This window comes from Suricata suricatta, chromosome 4 (assembly GCF_006229205.1).
Source record: "Suricata suricatta isolate VVHF042 chromosome 4, meerkat_22Aug2017_6uvM2_HiC, whole genome shotgun sequence".
Classification (NCBI taxonomy): Eukaryota; Metazoa; Chordata; class Mammalia; order Carnivora; family Herpestidae; genus Suricata; species Suricata suricatta.
In genome coordinates, this window is record NC_043703.1 from 86,063,204 (window position 1) to 86,080,266 (window position 17,063).

The 17,063-nt window shown below is 44.0% G+C and overlaps 1 protein-coding gene across 1 annotated transcript in view; it reads left to right on the forward strand.

Annotated features, from left to right (window-relative positions):
- The window catches only part of RFX8 (RFX family member 8, lacking RFX DNA binding domain), a 57,169-nt gene that overhangs the window by 29,330 nt on the left and 10,776 nt on the right, over positions 1–17,063 (forward strand). The window contains exons 5-12 of the mRNA XM_029938495.1: positions 4,650–4,713; positions 8,656–8,766; positions 9,354–9,431; positions 11,675–11,788; positions 12,580–12,730; positions 14,935–14,993; positions 16,093–16,283; positions 16,400–16,467. Coding sequence (XP_029794355.1) covers positions 4,650–4,713; positions 8,656–8,766; positions 9,354–9,431; positions 11,675–11,788; positions 12,580–12,730; positions 14,935–14,993; positions 16,093–16,283; positions 16,400–16,467 — 836 coding nt within the window. The remainder of the gene's footprint in view (positions 1–4,649; positions 4,714–8,655; positions 8,767–9,353; positions 9,432–11,674; positions 11,789–12,579; positions 12,731–14,934; positions 14,994–16,092; positions 16,284–16,399; positions 16,468–17,063) is intronic.

The window sequence follows — 17,063 nt, forward strand, 5'->3', positions numbered from 1 at the left end:
TTGGCCTCCCTACCGTCTACCAGTAGACCCCACCTGTCTACCAGTCTCCCATTCTAGTCCAACCCAGCCTTGTGTAAAGATTAAAGTGTGGGCTGAGATACCACCTCACGCCAGTCAGAGTGGCTAAAATGAACAAATCAAGAGGCTGTGGAGAGACGGGCACCCTCCTACACTGTTGGTGGGAATGTAAACTGGTGCAGCCGCTCTGGAAAACAGTGTGGAGGTTCCTCAAAAAACTATCCATAGAACTCCCCTATGACCCAGCAATAGCACTGCTAGGGACTTACCCAAGAAATACAGAAGTGCTGATGCATAGGAGCACATGTACCCCAATGTTCATAGCAGCAATGTCAACAATAGCCAAAACATGGAAAAAGCCTAAATGTCCATCACCTGATGAGTGGATCAAGAAGATGTGGTATATATACACAATGGAGTACTACATGACAATGAGAGGGAATGACATATGGCCATTTGTAGGAAAGTGGATGGACCCTGAGGATGTCATGCTAAGCGAAATAAGCCAGGCAGAGAAGGACAGATACCATATGTTTGCACTCATAGGTCTAACAGGAAAACAGGAGAAACCTAATGGAGGACCAGGGGGAGGGGAAGAGGAAAAGAGAGTTGGGGAGAGAGAGAGGGATGTAAAACTTGAGAGACTGTTGAATGCTGAAAATGAACTGAGGGTTGAAGGGGAAGGGGGAGGAGGGAAAAGAGGTGGTGGTGATGGAGGAGGGCATTTATGGGGAAGAGCACTGGGTGTTGTATGGAAACCAATTTGACAATAAACTATTTTTTAAAAAAGATTAAAGTTTGGGGCCAAGACCTGCAATGTCCTTTCAGCCTCAACCAGATCCTCTGGGTGCCGACACCCTTGATTTGGGTCTCCACAGACCTCCCTCTTGGCACAAGGCTGCTCTCCAACAGTGATCCTCTGCTAACCTGCTTTGTAGCCTGGCTCTGATACTGCCTCCTTCTCTCCCACTAGCTGATACATACTTTCATGCATCTTTGCTTGAAGGGGCCTTTGAGACTAGGTAATTTTTTAAAGAAATATATAGGATCGCACTAAATCCAGACCCATGTTGTGAGCCATTGACCTGAAGTAAGTCATGCCAAGGTTGGAAGAGGCTGCCTTGTCATTCTGTAAGCAGACTGTCACTGTCTGGCCAGTTGCAGATGGGCCTTTTTTTTTTTTTAACATCTCTCTTCAAAGTTGACAAATTTTATTTTTCCTGTCGCTATTGTTTCAAAGCATAAAATCCCCCAATTTAAGTGCCACAAAAATAAAATATCTCCCCAGTGAGGATAGTGGGGTTGTATCCCCTAGTCTGATACCTTATGGCCTCTATAAGGCAGGGACTTCCCCTTCAGTCTTCCTTTTCATAGTGAGGAGGATAACAGCACCCTCCTTTCAAAGGCTGTTGAATTAACCTCTTTTCTACATTGAACACATGGCAGGAACTATGGGTTGCATTCATAAACCCAAAATAATTGAAAGTATCGCTCTCAATTTATTGGCTTCCAAAGCTACCAGAATCAGGGTTGGAGCAGAGGGGGTGAGCAATAAGGTGGAGGGTTTCTTTTCTTCTTCCTTTAAGTCCGAAACCAAACCTTCAAGCTTCCAGACTCCTTTTTCTAAGTATCTACAGGAATGTCTCGAAGATTGCTGTCATTGTCCAAAGAGTCTAGTAAGTGCTGTCCAAGTACAATGTTGTGATAACTACCAACCAGATGGGCTAGCTAATCACAAAGGAAACTCCTGAGTTTATCAAGCTTCTAATTTATAGGCATGTAACTGTTAAACTAACTAAACTAACAAGAGGATAGCATGGGCCCCCCGACATATGTTCCCCTAACACCCTATATTTCAACTGTCTTAACTCCCACTCAATGTCTTTGCAATTATTTGGATAACATTTTTCCCCCTCTCCAGAGGCCATTACCTCTGTGAGAACAGACTGTCTGCCATGATCACAGCTATATCCCCCAGGGCCAACTGCAGTGCCCAACATACAGGAGGCATGCAGTAAATATTTGATGAAGGAATAAGAGATGGATAGATGGATGGATGGGTGGGTGGATGGATGGATGGATGGACCTGAATATATTCATACCATAGTCTTGCATTCATTTTCCAACGAAATATATTAGTAGTAGCATATTAACACACTGTAGACTTTCAGAGAAATTACCTCCAATTTAGTGGAGGAAAGCCTCACAAGTGATTTTTAAGACATTTCTTAAAGGCTGATGACTATATATTTTTATTTAAATTCCTCATTTATTAGCCCTTTACTCAGTGAACTGTCATTTCTGATATTTACTTCTGTTTTCTTTCATTCTATATTTTATCCAATGCTTTATGTATTGTCTGTTGGTCTTGTTGATGTAATGTCCCAGAATTTGTGTGGCAATGGGCTCCTTACAAATTTTAGCAGGAGAAACTCCATCAGGGTCCACGCCTCTCCAAGAGATCATTGAGATATGATAAGTGAAATTACAAGACATCAAATTCTTCACCTGTGGCTCTCCTTGCATCAACCATCAATCCATCTTACTAGGCAGAGGAGATATCTATATCTCCCCTCCAGGTTGAACAGATCCCACATTCTGGAGATCCCACCCTCTTGCCATTAAGTACTCCAAAGTACAATTCCCATTGTGATAACAACTCTTAATGGAAGGGAAAGAGGGTGGATTTCTAGTGGTTTTGTATCTAGACCCTGAATCTATTTGCCCTATTTTGAAATAGACTATTATGTGGAAACATTGATTAGATGGGTATCAAGTATTGTGCCCTGTTTTCCATGACTTGAATTGGAGACTGGATGGACAGAGGCCTTCAGCAGAGAGCTTCTGGGGGTTTGGAGAGGCTGAGAGGGACCACAGTGTCTCCCTGTGTGAGACGAAAGCTGTCTACCTTCATCTTCCCTGCTCCCCCTGACTCTCACCTCCTTCCAGATATCCCATTAAAGACCATTGCCTTAACGACAGATGTTTGCAAGGATGCAGAGAAAGAGGAACCCTTTTGCACTGCTGGTGGAAATCCAAACTGGTACAGCCATTCTGGAAAACAATATAGAAGTTCCTTAAGAAATTAAAAATAGAACCACCCTATGACCCAGCAATTGCACTACTAGGTATTTATCCAAAGGATAAAGTGTGATATTCCAAAGGAACAGCACCCCAATGTTTACAGCAGTGCTATCAATAATGGCCAAGGTATGGAAAAAGCCCAAATGTTCATTAATAAATGAATGGCTAAAGAAGATGGAGTATTACTGGGCAATCAAAAAGAATGAAATCTTGCCACTTGCAACACTGTGGATGGAACTATAGGGTATTATGCTAAGTGAAGTTAGTCAGACAAAAACAAATATCATATGACTTCACTCATATGTGGAAAATAAGATACAAAACAGATGAACATAAGGGAAAGGAAGCAAAAAGAGAACAAACTGAGGGCTTCTGGGGCGGATGGGCTAAATGGGCATGGGGCATTAAAGAAGACATTTGTTGGGATGAGCACTAGGTGTTATATGTAGGAAATGAATCACTAGATCCTACCCCTGAAATCATTATTGCACTAAATGCTAACCTGGATGTAAATTTTTTTAAAGGACCATTACCTTGCTCCCAGAAGCAGAGCACTAATCCACTACCTTCCTCTTCTCTTTGAATGTTTACATAGAGTTGAAACAATCAGGTATGAGGATGTGTATTGACTTGGAGTGGACGGAGCAACCACAGCTCCGAGGATGGTGGGAGCACGGGGGAAAAATGTCATCTCCTCTGACATCCACAGAAAACACATTCCTTGTGTAAAGGGAGACGTCTCTGGGCTCCCAGTTTCTCAAATACCCAAATTTAAAGGCTAAATGTACCAGACTGCATGGATAGGACTTAATCTGTTCTCCATGACATATAACTATCATATATAAGGTATGAATCCAAGAGGCATTGTGAAATGGAACATACATCCCATTATTCTCTATCTCCTTGTTCTGTGAAGGTGCTCTGCTACATCCATCCACTCAGAGAATATTCTCATCTCTGAATTGATCATTTTAAAAGCCCCAAATCAGGGGCACCTGGATGGCTCAGTTGGTTAAGCATCTGACTTCAGCTCAGGTCATAATCTTGTGCTTTGTGGGTTCAAGCCCTGTGTTGGGCTCTATGCTTGGAAACTGGAGCCTGCTTTGGATTCTCTCTCTCTCTCTCTCTCTCTCCCTCTGTCTCTCTCTGTCCTACCCCTACTCTCACACTCTCTCTTTCTCTCAAAAATAAACATTAAAAAATTTTAAGCCCCAAATCAGAAAGTATAAGACTTTATTTGCATGATAATTTTTCTTTTCTCTCAGGAGCAAGTCCTTCCCAAGATGACATCACAACTTTACTTCTTAGGAGAATAAACCTCTCAAAAGAAATACATGGTTACTCCCATTATAGAAATTGATTTTTTTTTAGCTCCAAATAGGTGCTAATCACCAATCATGTATAGAAACTTGGGAGAGAGTTTTGAAATTAAAACTATACCCCATATAAGTAAACTTGCTGCAAAATAAAAAAACAAAACACTTCATACTTGTGCTCAGAAACAGGTGGCTTACTAAAATTATTTCTTGTTATCTGTTCTGTCACAGTGGAGATACCATTGCCTTTGAAAAATCTACTAATTATAACAGCATTATCCAACAAGAAGGAACAGTGAGTATGGAATAAAATAAATTTACTATAATAGGCCCTGCAATATTCAGCAATTGCCTGATTAGATGCAAGTGTTTTCCTATGCTTAATGTTCTTATTATTTGTGGCCCTTACTTAACCACTCACCCATATGCCCAGAGTTGGCGAGTGTCCACCATGTGTCCTGTGCTGGGACAGATGTCCTCAAAGGGCATATTGGTTTGCTGCTCCTCAGCTGTTGGTGTTTCTTTTGCTATAATTAAGAAGGATGCCTAGGTGGTTAGCAATAAATTTATGTTAAAATGTCTCCATATTACAGTTATAGCTTTTTGAATTAGGACGCCACAACTATTAATAGCTAATCTATAACACACAAGTTGAATTTTGCTTAAGTTGGCCAAGATGACATAGTACTTTGATGATGTCTTGGTGAAAGGTGTCATTGAATGGATAACTTTTTGAAAACCTGTTTTGTGACCATCATGCTTGAGGACTGAATGGGGTGTGAAAGAAAATAAAAAGAAACAAAAACAGATCCCTATACTTGAATAGAATACAGTTTCATGGTTGGGAGACTGAGATAGACATGAAATAACCAGTGTGCTGTGGAATGGGCGGGGTAGGCTGTAGATGGATTGGGAACTCCAAAGTGGGATTGGGGAGAAAAGGTTGTAGTGGGCCAGAGTGATTAAGGATGACTTCATGGAAGAGGTGGCCTGTGTTCATTTCCTATTACCACTGTAACAGATCTAGTGCAAGTTACTGGCTTACAACACAAACTTATTTTCTTACAGTTCTGGAGGTCACAGTCTGACATGGTTCTCACCAGGATAATATCAAAGTGCCAGCTACAGTCTTTCTGGGGAATTAAGGGGAGGATCTATATCTTGTCTTTTCCAGCTTTTGAGGCTGACCATTTTTGCTTGGCTCATGGCTTCTTCCTCAGTCTTCAAAACCAGCAAAGGCAGGCTATGTCCTTTTCACAGTGCCATCTCTCTGGTTCTTTGCACCTGTTAAGGACTCCCCCCTGTTAAGAACCCTTGGGATTACAATGGGGCTGTCTGGATGGTCCAGATAATCTCCCCATTGTAAGGTCCTTAGGCTTAATCCCATCTGCAAAGTCCCTCTCACCCTCTAAGGTTCCAGGGATTAGGATGTGGACATCTTGGACAGCCATTAGTCTGCCTGCCACACTGTCCTTGAGCTGACCCTGGAGGGATCACTCAGATCTTCTTCTAGAAGGCATTCATCTTGAGAGTGTAGCTTGCATTCATGCTGGGAAGTGTGTGGCAATGAGGAATGGGAGGTGAGGATTTGGGAAAACAGTAGACTCTGGGTGGGGTCAGATGGCAAATAGCTGGTCAAAGCCAGGCTGAAGAATTTGGATTTGGACTGTAGGCCACCACTGAGGCAACTGTCAAAGGAAAATGACAAGATCCATTGTCATTTTGGATGACAAGTGATAATAAAGGGAGCAGTGTCTTCAAGGATTCAGAAAGGACCAAAGGAATCCAGGAGAATTGATAGGGGAGGCAGATAATACCTAGAGGGTTGGGTGTTGACAGGTAGGGTCCCCCACTGTACCTCCAGGGTGTGACACATGGTATGTGCTCACTAAAGATTACAATGACAGTTTTTTTGGAACCACTGAAAATCCCAAACTGCATTTGATATACCTGGAAAATCTAAATAGAATTTCTCACATTTTTCTTTGTCATTTTGCTGAATTATTTCTCCAGAATGTGAGTCCCTCTGATTCTTTCCTGAATGCCTTCTGCAGAAATTCCAACTTCAGTGGTTCTGTAATAAACTTTTGCTTTAGATTTCTGATTATGTACTTTGTAAAGAAAAGATTTCAATTCATGATCTTAAAGTAATTTTTTTCCTGAAAGATCAATTATTTTCACAGGAAGAACTGGGAAGGAATTAACTTCAGGAACACAAAACTTTTTTTTATTATTATCTTTTGGTAGCTGATTACTTTTACATGTACCTTGTAATGATCTCTTATATGACTACAATAGTACATACACAGACTTTGAACAGGTAGAACTGTGATGAAGTTTCCATGTCCAGTGAGACAGAGACTAGTCTGACTGGAACTATGGTTCTCCACTTGAGCATGCTAAGGCTCACTAAGGAGGTGGATTAAAATGACAGACTTCTGGCCTCATCTGATCTCCTAGAGCCCTAGGGATATGAACCTCAAGTGCTCCCAGGGATTCCAGTATGGATGGTTTCAGGACCACACCTGAGAAGTACTGGCTTTGATGATAGAAACATAAGCCTCAGGAGCATTGATGAATACAGGAGGTCACGGTGTGCTGTGGAGAAAATGGATGTAGTTAGGTAAGAGAAGCCAGCCCAGAGTAGGACTGGATGATTCCTTAGTGATTCTCTAATAGGAGATTGATGACTAGGACAGTGAACGCTGTGAAATAGCCCCATTTTTCTTAATGACCCTCACCCACATGCTAGAGGAGCTCTTCCTCCGATGACCCAAATGAATCCAGTGTTCCAAAGTGGTAAGAATGAAGGTTGAATAGCACCCAGTGCAAACCCAGTGAGAATCAAACAGCACCCAAAGGAAATGACATTTTTTTGAGCTGTTGACTTTCTGCGTGACTACTTTATGTATTTATTTAGACACCCAGGCCTCTATTTTTATTCCAAAAATATCAATAGGGGGAATTTCAACACAATAGGGGGAACTGTCTTCACAATATTAAGTGCATACCATGCATTTTTTCAAAGAGAGGAACAATTGTTTTCATCAGAATCCCAAAGAGGGGCAGGACCACAGAGAGTTAAGTAGTACAGATTTTAGGACACTAAGAAGGCTGTGGACCCAGGATCCCGAAGCTCCTTGATCCTCACTGTGATGTGGGTTGATAACAAGGAAACATGAGGAGAGGAAGCTGGTAATGTGTGTCCTCGAGTATGTGCGGCACTGTGTGGGGTGGGAGATGAGCCCCACTCAGATCCACGAGGGTGGGTGCAGGCCGTTTAAAGGCCACTCTGCCCTCAGGTGGCTTGCAGACGAACGTACTGCAAACCCACATAAACAATCTACTAATCAAGATATAAGTGAGTAGTTCAGTAAGGCTCCAAGTCTATAAGATCTGTGGAAGCTAAGGATGATGAAATATTGATCTTAGAATTGTATTGTCAAAGAGCACCATTGGGGTGGAGAGAGAATAAAGAGTTTTGTTGCAATCTCACATGGTGGGCTGCGCCAGCTCAATTTCCAACTCACGGGAATGACTTCATCCTACTCTATTGAAATGGGAATTATTTAAAAGTAGTTCAGGAAAATCTTGAAGAAATCATTTAAAATAAAATCAATGTTCTTCAATCAACCAAGAGTGATCATGTCTTCCCTTGCTCAAAGGGGACAGCAGGAAAAAATGTTGAATTTGCTTTCTACCGTGTCACCTTTTTTTCTCCTTGATGGAAAGGTTTTACCATTCTGTAATGTGTACTTCTAAAGTCTGTGCTTTTCATTTTCCTTGGTAATTAGGCCCTGAGATTTCTGATACAACTAACCATTTTTATAATACAAGCATCATGACCTAGACAGGATCCAGTTTTATTTCAAGGAGGGACAGTTATATGGACAAGGATTGTATACATGTATGTGGTATTAAATTATTCATAGATAATATTTTTAACATGTTACTATATAGCACTTGTAATACATGACTGAAAAAGTGATACATCTGGGTAATATATTCAGTCCTAACTGCTTCCTGATTACCATAGTTTGTAGAGTTATGGGGGAAGGATAATATCACTTGGAATGAAATTAGGGGAAAAGTTGCCTGGATCAATAATATGTGCAGAGGTGTGTATAAAAGGTACATAGAACATTAACCTGTAGTGGCAATGTGATCATGACATGGTTTATACACAAGAAAATTCATTTTATTTTGAAGAAATAATCCATGTACAAATGGTTTCTAGTGTGAAAATCATTCACCAATGAAGACAGACCCAGTTGGATCTCCTTTGTCTGAATTCAGGAGATGTCCATTCTGGGAGCAAGAACTGGCAAAGAAGTACTCCTACAAAATGGTAGGCTTGCACACATGGGGGAAACTAACTTTTCATGCACTTGATGCCTAGGGGAGTAAATGTCTTCTTATTTTGCTTGTGATCGTTTGAACCAGATGGAGTAATGTTTGCCTTCTTCCAGACCTGTAAACACCAATGTTCTCTTCCTGGGCTTGGTGGCAGTCAGGAAGTTCAGGTCTTCCCCTCACTTCTTATAGAAAGGGTCCACCTTGGACCACTTTGTCATTAGAGTGAGGGCTTCCCTCTGACAGAGCAGAGAACAGAAACGCAGATTTTCTAGAAACTGGGACTGGGGAACATGGAGGGGCAAACGGGTTTAGGGAGAAAGATGTCAGAGATTGGTGGCCTCTTTAGCGGATGGTACAGATGGTAGAGTTATGACGTCAGAAGTGAAGCTATGTCACTGTTAGGCCAATAACGTGTATGCATTGCTCCACATAAATAAACAGCACTGGCAGAGCTCAGCTACTGTCACAATAGAAGTGCAACATGAGCAGCAGCCTCTAAGGGCTTAGAAAGGTTCTTTGAGGATCCGTTCATTCTGGAAGTGCCCCTAAAACTGAAATGATTTTCCATATCCTTCCTAGATGGCCTTTCTTGCTGATGAATACTACAACTATTGCCAAGACATTTTACAAAATGTGAGGAACCGAGAACTTGAGAGGGTAGGGTTTTATCTATAAAACACAAGTATTTATGACTCATCATTAATCATTGTACTGGAAAAGACCCCTCAAGGGATGTTGAATTCATTGCACCAAAGTGCTTAGAAGGCAGCTATTTATAGTTATTGAGGTGATATCTGAGGTGATATTTTTATTCAGTGTAATCATTTGGAAATTTCCAAGGTGCTAAGATAACCTTATGCTTCAAATATAATTCAGCTATTTTTTAAGATCTAATTCCTGCTGATTTTGAATAAAATATTGGTAACAATATTCACCCTGGAATTTTCAGTAACATTAAAGAGCCATTTTATTGATATCATGCTAACTGAAAAGGAAGCAAGACTTTGAAGCTGCGTCATCTGTGTTGTAATGATTGGATGATTTTATTCTAGAATTGGCTGTGAAAACCTGAGCTAATCTTTTAAGCATTCTGAATTTTATCTTTTGCTGTAGAAACTCCAGCTTTTTTGAGGCCTAATGTTCTAAGTACTTCAACTTGGGGTGATAGTGTTCATTCCGCATGAGTTCATTTACTTATTGGATGTAAAGCATTACAGTGAAGGAGATACCAAGGTGTCGTCAGGACGGCCTCTGTCCTACTAATGTAATTTTATAAATATCCATCCACATTGGATATCTAATATACTCCTTTCCTTTTGCTCATCAAACATTAACTTAACTTTTACCCTGTAACTAGAACCATTTCTGGAACTAGGAAGGTATTCTCCATAGGCTTATAGTCTGGTACTAAAAGGAGCAATATAAGCCAATAAATATGATACAATAGGGGAAGTTCTACAATGGCAGCTTGATTGGATTGTTCTGGGTGCCAGGATGAATAGTAGCAAGATGTCTGAGAATCTCCCGGGGGGAAGCCATGTTGCTGTTGATTGCACTGGAAAAGCAGAGATTCAGCAGACTCAAAGTGCAGTACGAAAGGGGTTCCGGGTAGGACCAATGGCGTAGGCAAAAGTAGCAAGATGTTCACAGGCATGACATGGCAGAAAGGTCACTGTGACTAAATATTAATATTTCTTAAGGCAAGAACCAGAGGGAAGTCTGGTGCTAGAAAGGGTCTCATGCCCTGTGAAGTATTCTGATTGATTGAGAAGGTGGGGGGTGGGGACGCAGTGATCCAAGATCATCATATTGGAGCAGAGGCCAGTGAGAAGGTTTTGTCATAGTCAAGGTGAGAAGAGGAGGTCTGGAGCAGTGACAATGACATCAGAAGGAAAGATAGACAAATTGGAGGAATATTCCTGAAGCAGATACACCGGATTGGAAGACTTTGGAAAGGGTGGTGAGAGAGTTAACAGAGATGAGCCCATGGGTGCTGTCTCATCTCCCCAAAAAGCCGTGCTCCAAAGTTACCAGTTTGACAGTAAAAGGATTAACTGCCGTGCTCATCCCACTATTGTATTTTGTTCCATATCTTTGAGTCTCTTTGGAGACGTCTTCTCTAGAATTAATGCTCTGGTAACAAGATTTCAAATCACACATTCATCATCAGGTATTTCAAGAGTTGGGCCTAACTTATTTGGCAGCCTACATACAGGGGTAGCTCCTTGCTTGTAGTCATTGGCAGGTCCTCCTGTCAGGGTTTCAATGCTTCAAAATATTTGAGCTTTCAAAAATCCCCAAAAGACAAGTTGTTATTAGCTGGCATCGAGTCTGAAGAGTCAACATGGGCAAACATAAACAAAAGTAAGGAAGCTGCCATTTTGTTCCACAACAAAAGGTGTCTACAGAAGTCTTTAAAGAAGGCCCCTATATAGAATGACACTGGTCTTCTTTAATCACATAGTTCTTAGGTGAATTCTAACTTGGCAAGGAGGGATCCTCTTTGATTACAAACTGTTACATGTCCTTCTGAGATGACAATAATTGAGGGAATCAGTCAATAAGCATTTATTCTAAACTGTGGTCTGTGCCCTGTGGCCAGATCTTCATCCTGTTACAATCAACAGGAGCCCCCTTGTGGTCAGAAACAGCCTTCCTTCCAGAAAACTTCATGAGAATTCCATTCCGTATCATCCCATCCAACTGGCAGTTGCTCTCTGATAGACTACTGGAAAGAATACTTCTAAAACACAGCCTGGAAGAGAAGATAGGCAGAGTTTTACATCAACTGGCTGAAATTCGTCCCATTATCACTCGGAGCTGATTAAGTACGTAATTGGGGATTAGTGTCACCAGGCACAAAATGGGTTTTTAGAGGTTATGTTCTATTCCCTCATCAGGTAGAAGACTTGCTCATTTCTTTCTGGAAATCTCTGCAGCAAGACACAGTCATGCTTATGTCATTGCCTGATGTGTGCCGTCTCTTTAAATGCTACGATGTGCAGCTGTACAAGGTAGGAAGACATTTGTTTGTCTTTCCTTTCTAGAAATTGATACCAAATGCTGGGGTTAGAATCACAGCCCTCCTGCTATGCAGCCTCTGTGGTCTTCAGGCCCTTTGAGGGGTAAATAGTGGTGTTGATGGACCACGAGCCTTTTGATATTTCCCTAAAACTCAGCTTTTTTTTTTAATTCAACAAGAGTTACCTCATGTAAAGAAAAAGCCAATACACGTGGTAACCTATGGTTCCAGTGATTACTGAACCCTGCATTGAGTCAAAGTTCTTTCTCTGGTAATTTCAACAAAAGAAGTCTTTTTAAAATGAGTAATTGAAAGAATTGCTTTGGAATATAGCTAAGTGCCAGGGTTTTCAGGTTGTTGGTGGTTTTTATTGTTAACTCTCTATCTCTAGAGTGGTTATTATTATTTGGGGGTTAGTTATATATAATTTCTGTGGTTCTCCTTAGGCTGGTCATGAGCCATTACCTTTTACTTTTTAGGAAACAATATAGTGCTTCAAAATAAAAAATTTTGAAAACTGGAGGCTGGGTTCAGCCCTTATATTTGGATTTGACCCACCTACTATTGGCTGAAATAGTAGTGCTTCTTAACATTTTGAATCAATTATCAATGTTTTAAGATCTTTAAAAAAAAAATCCTGGCTCTGCACATTTTTCACAGTGAGCAGTGGCTAAGGCTGGTGGTGGCTTTCTCTCTGTCTGTGGCACGTCTGACTATGGCCACTTGTAACCAGAGGACCCCTACCCTGGCCGGCAGCCACCATATCTTGACATTCTGTTGTAGGGAGTTGAGGACGTTCTCCTTCATGACTTTTTGGAAGATGTTCCTATTCAGTACCTGAAATCTGTCCGGTTATTTAGTAAGAAATTTAAGCTGTGGCTACTTAATGCTTTGGAAGGTTTCCCTGCCTGCGTGCAGATCTCCAAACTCAAAGGTAGGCTTTAGTGAAAAACGTGAATTTTGTTTAGAGTAAGTAGATGAAGTATCTGACGTTCAGACTGAGGCAGGACGCCTCCATTGTTGGGTAACTCTTCCCTCCTGCACTGAACTGCGGGCCACAAGGCCTGACCTCTTCAGATCTGCTGGTGTTTGCTTTCGCATGATGATGGGTCCCCCGAGCTGATCCACCCACACCCTTTCACCCACTGCCCCTTATAAATACTCACGGGGATTTCTGACAGGCCCTCAGGATTAGAGGTGCAGGGAAGGAGCTGGCCTCGCCTCCAGCCCCGGGCTGATGTGTGCCTTCTCAAACCAACCCCTTGAGGGCAGCCTGCAGTCCTTGCTTGGGCTCACTGGCCAGCAATCAGGGCTGACCAGGGCTCAGCCTCCAACATTCTTCTGCCTCTTTGTGCTCTGTGTGGCCTCCCACAAGGCTTCAAAGAATATTGCTCCCTCTTTAGAAATCCCTCCCATGTCCTTAACTTTCTTACACCTCTTAGGCCGCAGGGGCATTGACACCTTTGAGGTCTCAGTCTGCTTTCTAGAACACTTTCCCTTCCATCATGCTGCCAGATGGTAGTGGCTGAATACTGCTTCCCCCAGGCTGCTTGCCTGCTCCAGGCCTACGATGGCTTCCTTTAAATGCCAGCACTCACCCACGTGTGCGTGACCTGCTTTATGGCCCTGGAAATACCCATTGGCTCCCTCTTGCCTCTGTGAGGTTCTCCACCACCGCCTGTAGCTGCTTCCAACACCGCACCAGGACCCTCCTTTTCCTGGGCCAGCTTGCTCAGGGCTGAGTCTTGCCATCTTTGCACACTGCTCCCCACTCAGAGTGCCCACAGAATGCAGCCATGTCTCATTTTAACCCCCAGCCCTGCACCCCTTGCTGGGTTCAGTACTCACAGCTAGGAAACTTGATCTCATGTGACCCACCGGGATCGTGGAACCATGACTGCCAGCCAAGAATCAGCAGCAGGAAGTGCTGCAGGGAATGTGAGGTCTGGAACTTGCTGTGGCAAAAGATCCATGAAGCCAGGAGACGAGGCCCCACTCCAGCTTTGCTGTGGTGGCTTTCTACCTCTAGCCTTAACCTGACCCCAGGGGCCTTCTGTGCTTCCCAGAGGCCATGTCAGAACACCCTAGTTGATCATCCTGCCTCCAGCCTCACCCCTCAGACACACTCCCCTCCACACTTAGTGATCATTTTACACAGTGATCTGACCCATTAAAACCTTCCATGGCCCCTGCTGCCGGGAAGGTCTGCTGTGCAAAGTCATTCTCAGCTTGGCCTCTGGTCCCATCTTTGTCCCCAGCCCCCCAGGGCTTCCCTCCACTGGTTCTCCTCAGTAACACAAGACAGGTTGTCCCCCAAAAGGCCCTTAACCCCGCTCCTGTCTGCACCTAGACTGTCGACCCCATCCCCAAGCCCCCTCTCACCCTCGCTAACTCCTAACTTGCATGTTCTAAGTGAAGCCATCCCCGACACCTTCTTCCAAACGGGCCTCTCCTTCCCTCGGCACCCCCCCCCCCACAAACCCCCTCCTTCATTCTTCCCCGTGCTGCTCTCGCACTGCCAGGGCACTTGCCTCCTGTGGGGAGGGGGTCTGTAGGTCTGGTGAACCATCATCGGGGGGTGAGCCCCTCCAGGGTAAAGGCTGCCCTCCTCTATCCAACGGCCTGGCAAACACCCAGCACGCATATCCGTCACAAATACTTGTCAGATGAATACATGCACACATTCCATTTATGTTTTCTCCTGTCATCCTTTCCTTTCCTTGGGTCATTTTTTGAGGAGAGCATTGTAGAGATGACAAAGTTGGGGGAACTCAAGCTTCCTGGGCAAAAATCCTCCACTCCTTTGAGCCGGCATATCAGATGCTGAGATTATATCATGTTATGGTACAAGGGAGGGGGGCTGAGGGGAAGGGGTGGGAGCAGGAGGGTGTTTCAGTCAGTGGCCCCTGCCAGCCTCTCCTAGCCATTCGGGAAAGGGATAGAGGGCGGTGGGAAGACCAGGATGTGCGGAGGCCTCGCCACGTGGAGGGCAGTTTAGGCGGCTGTACTCTCCTAGATTGTGTGTCTGTCTGTGTCTCTCCTAGATTGTGTGTCTGTCTGTGCCTCCTCTTGCCCTCTGTGTACATCAGACCCTGAAGCTACACTATCAGTAATGGCTATGTGTATTGTCCTTAACAGAAGTTACTGTGTTTGTCAAAAGACTAAGAAGAAAGACATACCTTTCCAACATGGCAAAGGTAGGTTTTAGCCAACATGACAGGAGGGAACAAGCCAGTTTCTTGAAGCAAAACGTGAAAGCTGCAAGTGTCCCCGAAGAGCAGGTGGCAGCTCCCTTTGCAGGGAGGCCATGTGCATCCACTTAAAGGGCAGGGGGCAGCCAGGAGGAGCTTGCTGGCCACTAACTGGGAAGGCCGAGTACGCCCAAAACTCAGAAGCCTGCCCCTCAGCTCCCCTTCTCAGAAAGCTTCTCCCTGCAGAAGAAGCCGAACAAGCAGGTCAGTGTTCTAAAGTTCCAGGGGGAGACCCCACATAAGAGCAGACCAAAGCCAGTCAGGGTTAGAGGTGAAAGGGCATCACGGCAGAGCGTAGGACAGGCAGACGGAGCCCTTCACCCAGTCTGTGGCCCCAAGGTGTGTCTGGGCTGCCAGGTCTCCCTGCTGGATTGATTGTGTAGTTTCTGTGTTAGAGGAAGGCAGAGCAGGGCTGAAAGAAAGATCATATAATGCCCGTGTGCGGGCCGCTCAGGAATCTGTTCTGAAATCCTGTGGACACCAGGTCAGGACAGCACTTAGACTGCTACTCTGTTCCAAATCAGTCCCCAGCTCAGCAGGAGCTTAGCTGTCTCCTTCGTCCAGCACCCTTGGATTGGCCCCCTTGGTCAGCTGAGGAAATTGGCTCCCAGAGACTGAGTTCATTGCTCCCATCTTGGAGAGGGAAGGACAGAAACAGCTTCGGAGTCTCTGCAGCCACCCCCTGGGACCAGTCCACACTCACGTCTGTGAAGCCACACTTCCCTTGCAGAACCCCAGTCACCCACTGTGCTCCTCGCCCAAGTACTTTAGGCTCATGGAGTAGGGTGCAGAGAAGAGTCAGCGAGAAGAAGGGCCACAGTGCCCCGAGAGCCCCGACTGCTATGAGCAAACCACCCGGAATGCTGATTTTCATAAAGATAGTTCTAGAATGTGTGAAATCCAAACACTTCAGTTGTCATTTAGGATTCAGTTTTAAGTGAATGATACCCAAATCTACCTCTCTTTCTCTTCATTTGGAGAGGGGATTAGGCAAGAGTAAAATGCCAAGACTTAATGAAGTATTATGCTCCCCCATTATCTTTAGACTATGAGAATGGTATTAAAAAACAACAGGAGGGTCAGCGTTTTGAAGTCAGATCTACACGCCATCATTAATCAAGGCACTCTGGACACTTCCGAAAATGCCCTGCCGAGTAGCCTGTGCAGCACGGCTGACCTGGAGACGCACACGGAGATGCAATGTAAACTTCCTTCTGCAGCTTGCATTGCTGGAGGGTTTGGGATATATTTGGGGCTGCCCGGCCATCACTAGTTTATGAATTCTTCATAGAGGTAGAACCTACTTTACTCTTCGTATTATAATTTATCTGCTCGCACACCTCTTCCTGTAGGGGTGAGGAACACTCAAGGGAACACTCCTCCAGGGCCTCCCTGACGGTCCGCCAGGCCACTGGTGCTAGTACGTGTTTGTTGAATCAATGCACAGATGAGTGTGGTTGTTGCTTCATGGTATCTCTTTCTGGAAATCAACCTGGAGTAGACAATCAAAAGGGTGAGAAAGCCAAAGGCTGTTCTTTGCTAAGTGCTGCCTGTGCAGGTGCGGGAGCCAAGTCCCAACGTCACACAGGCTGGGGCTCCACCCTTCAGGTCTGTACTAACTGAGTTTATACCCCCAGGCAAGGCACATCCTTCACCAGCTTTGATGTCCACCAGCAGTTTCAAGGACGTTAATAAACTACCCCTTTTGTGAACATGGCAAGGATAGGTGAGGTCATGTCTGTGTCATGTAATGAGCTCGCCTCTAGCTGGGTTCTGTATAATTACAAGGTGTAGTTATTATTTCAAAATATTTTCTCCATTTCAACAAGTGACAGAGGTGGTTCCTAAGAGGCAAGACCATATAACTCTGAACTAGCTGACTGCAGAGGTGACAAATTCAGCTTTAGAATTCGTGCTTTGTGTCCAGAAGGGATGTAAGGCCCCAGGGAGTTTTTCTAAACTACTGTTCCCAGTGTCGTCCCTTGGTTACCTTGTACGCAAATACCTACAGTAAAA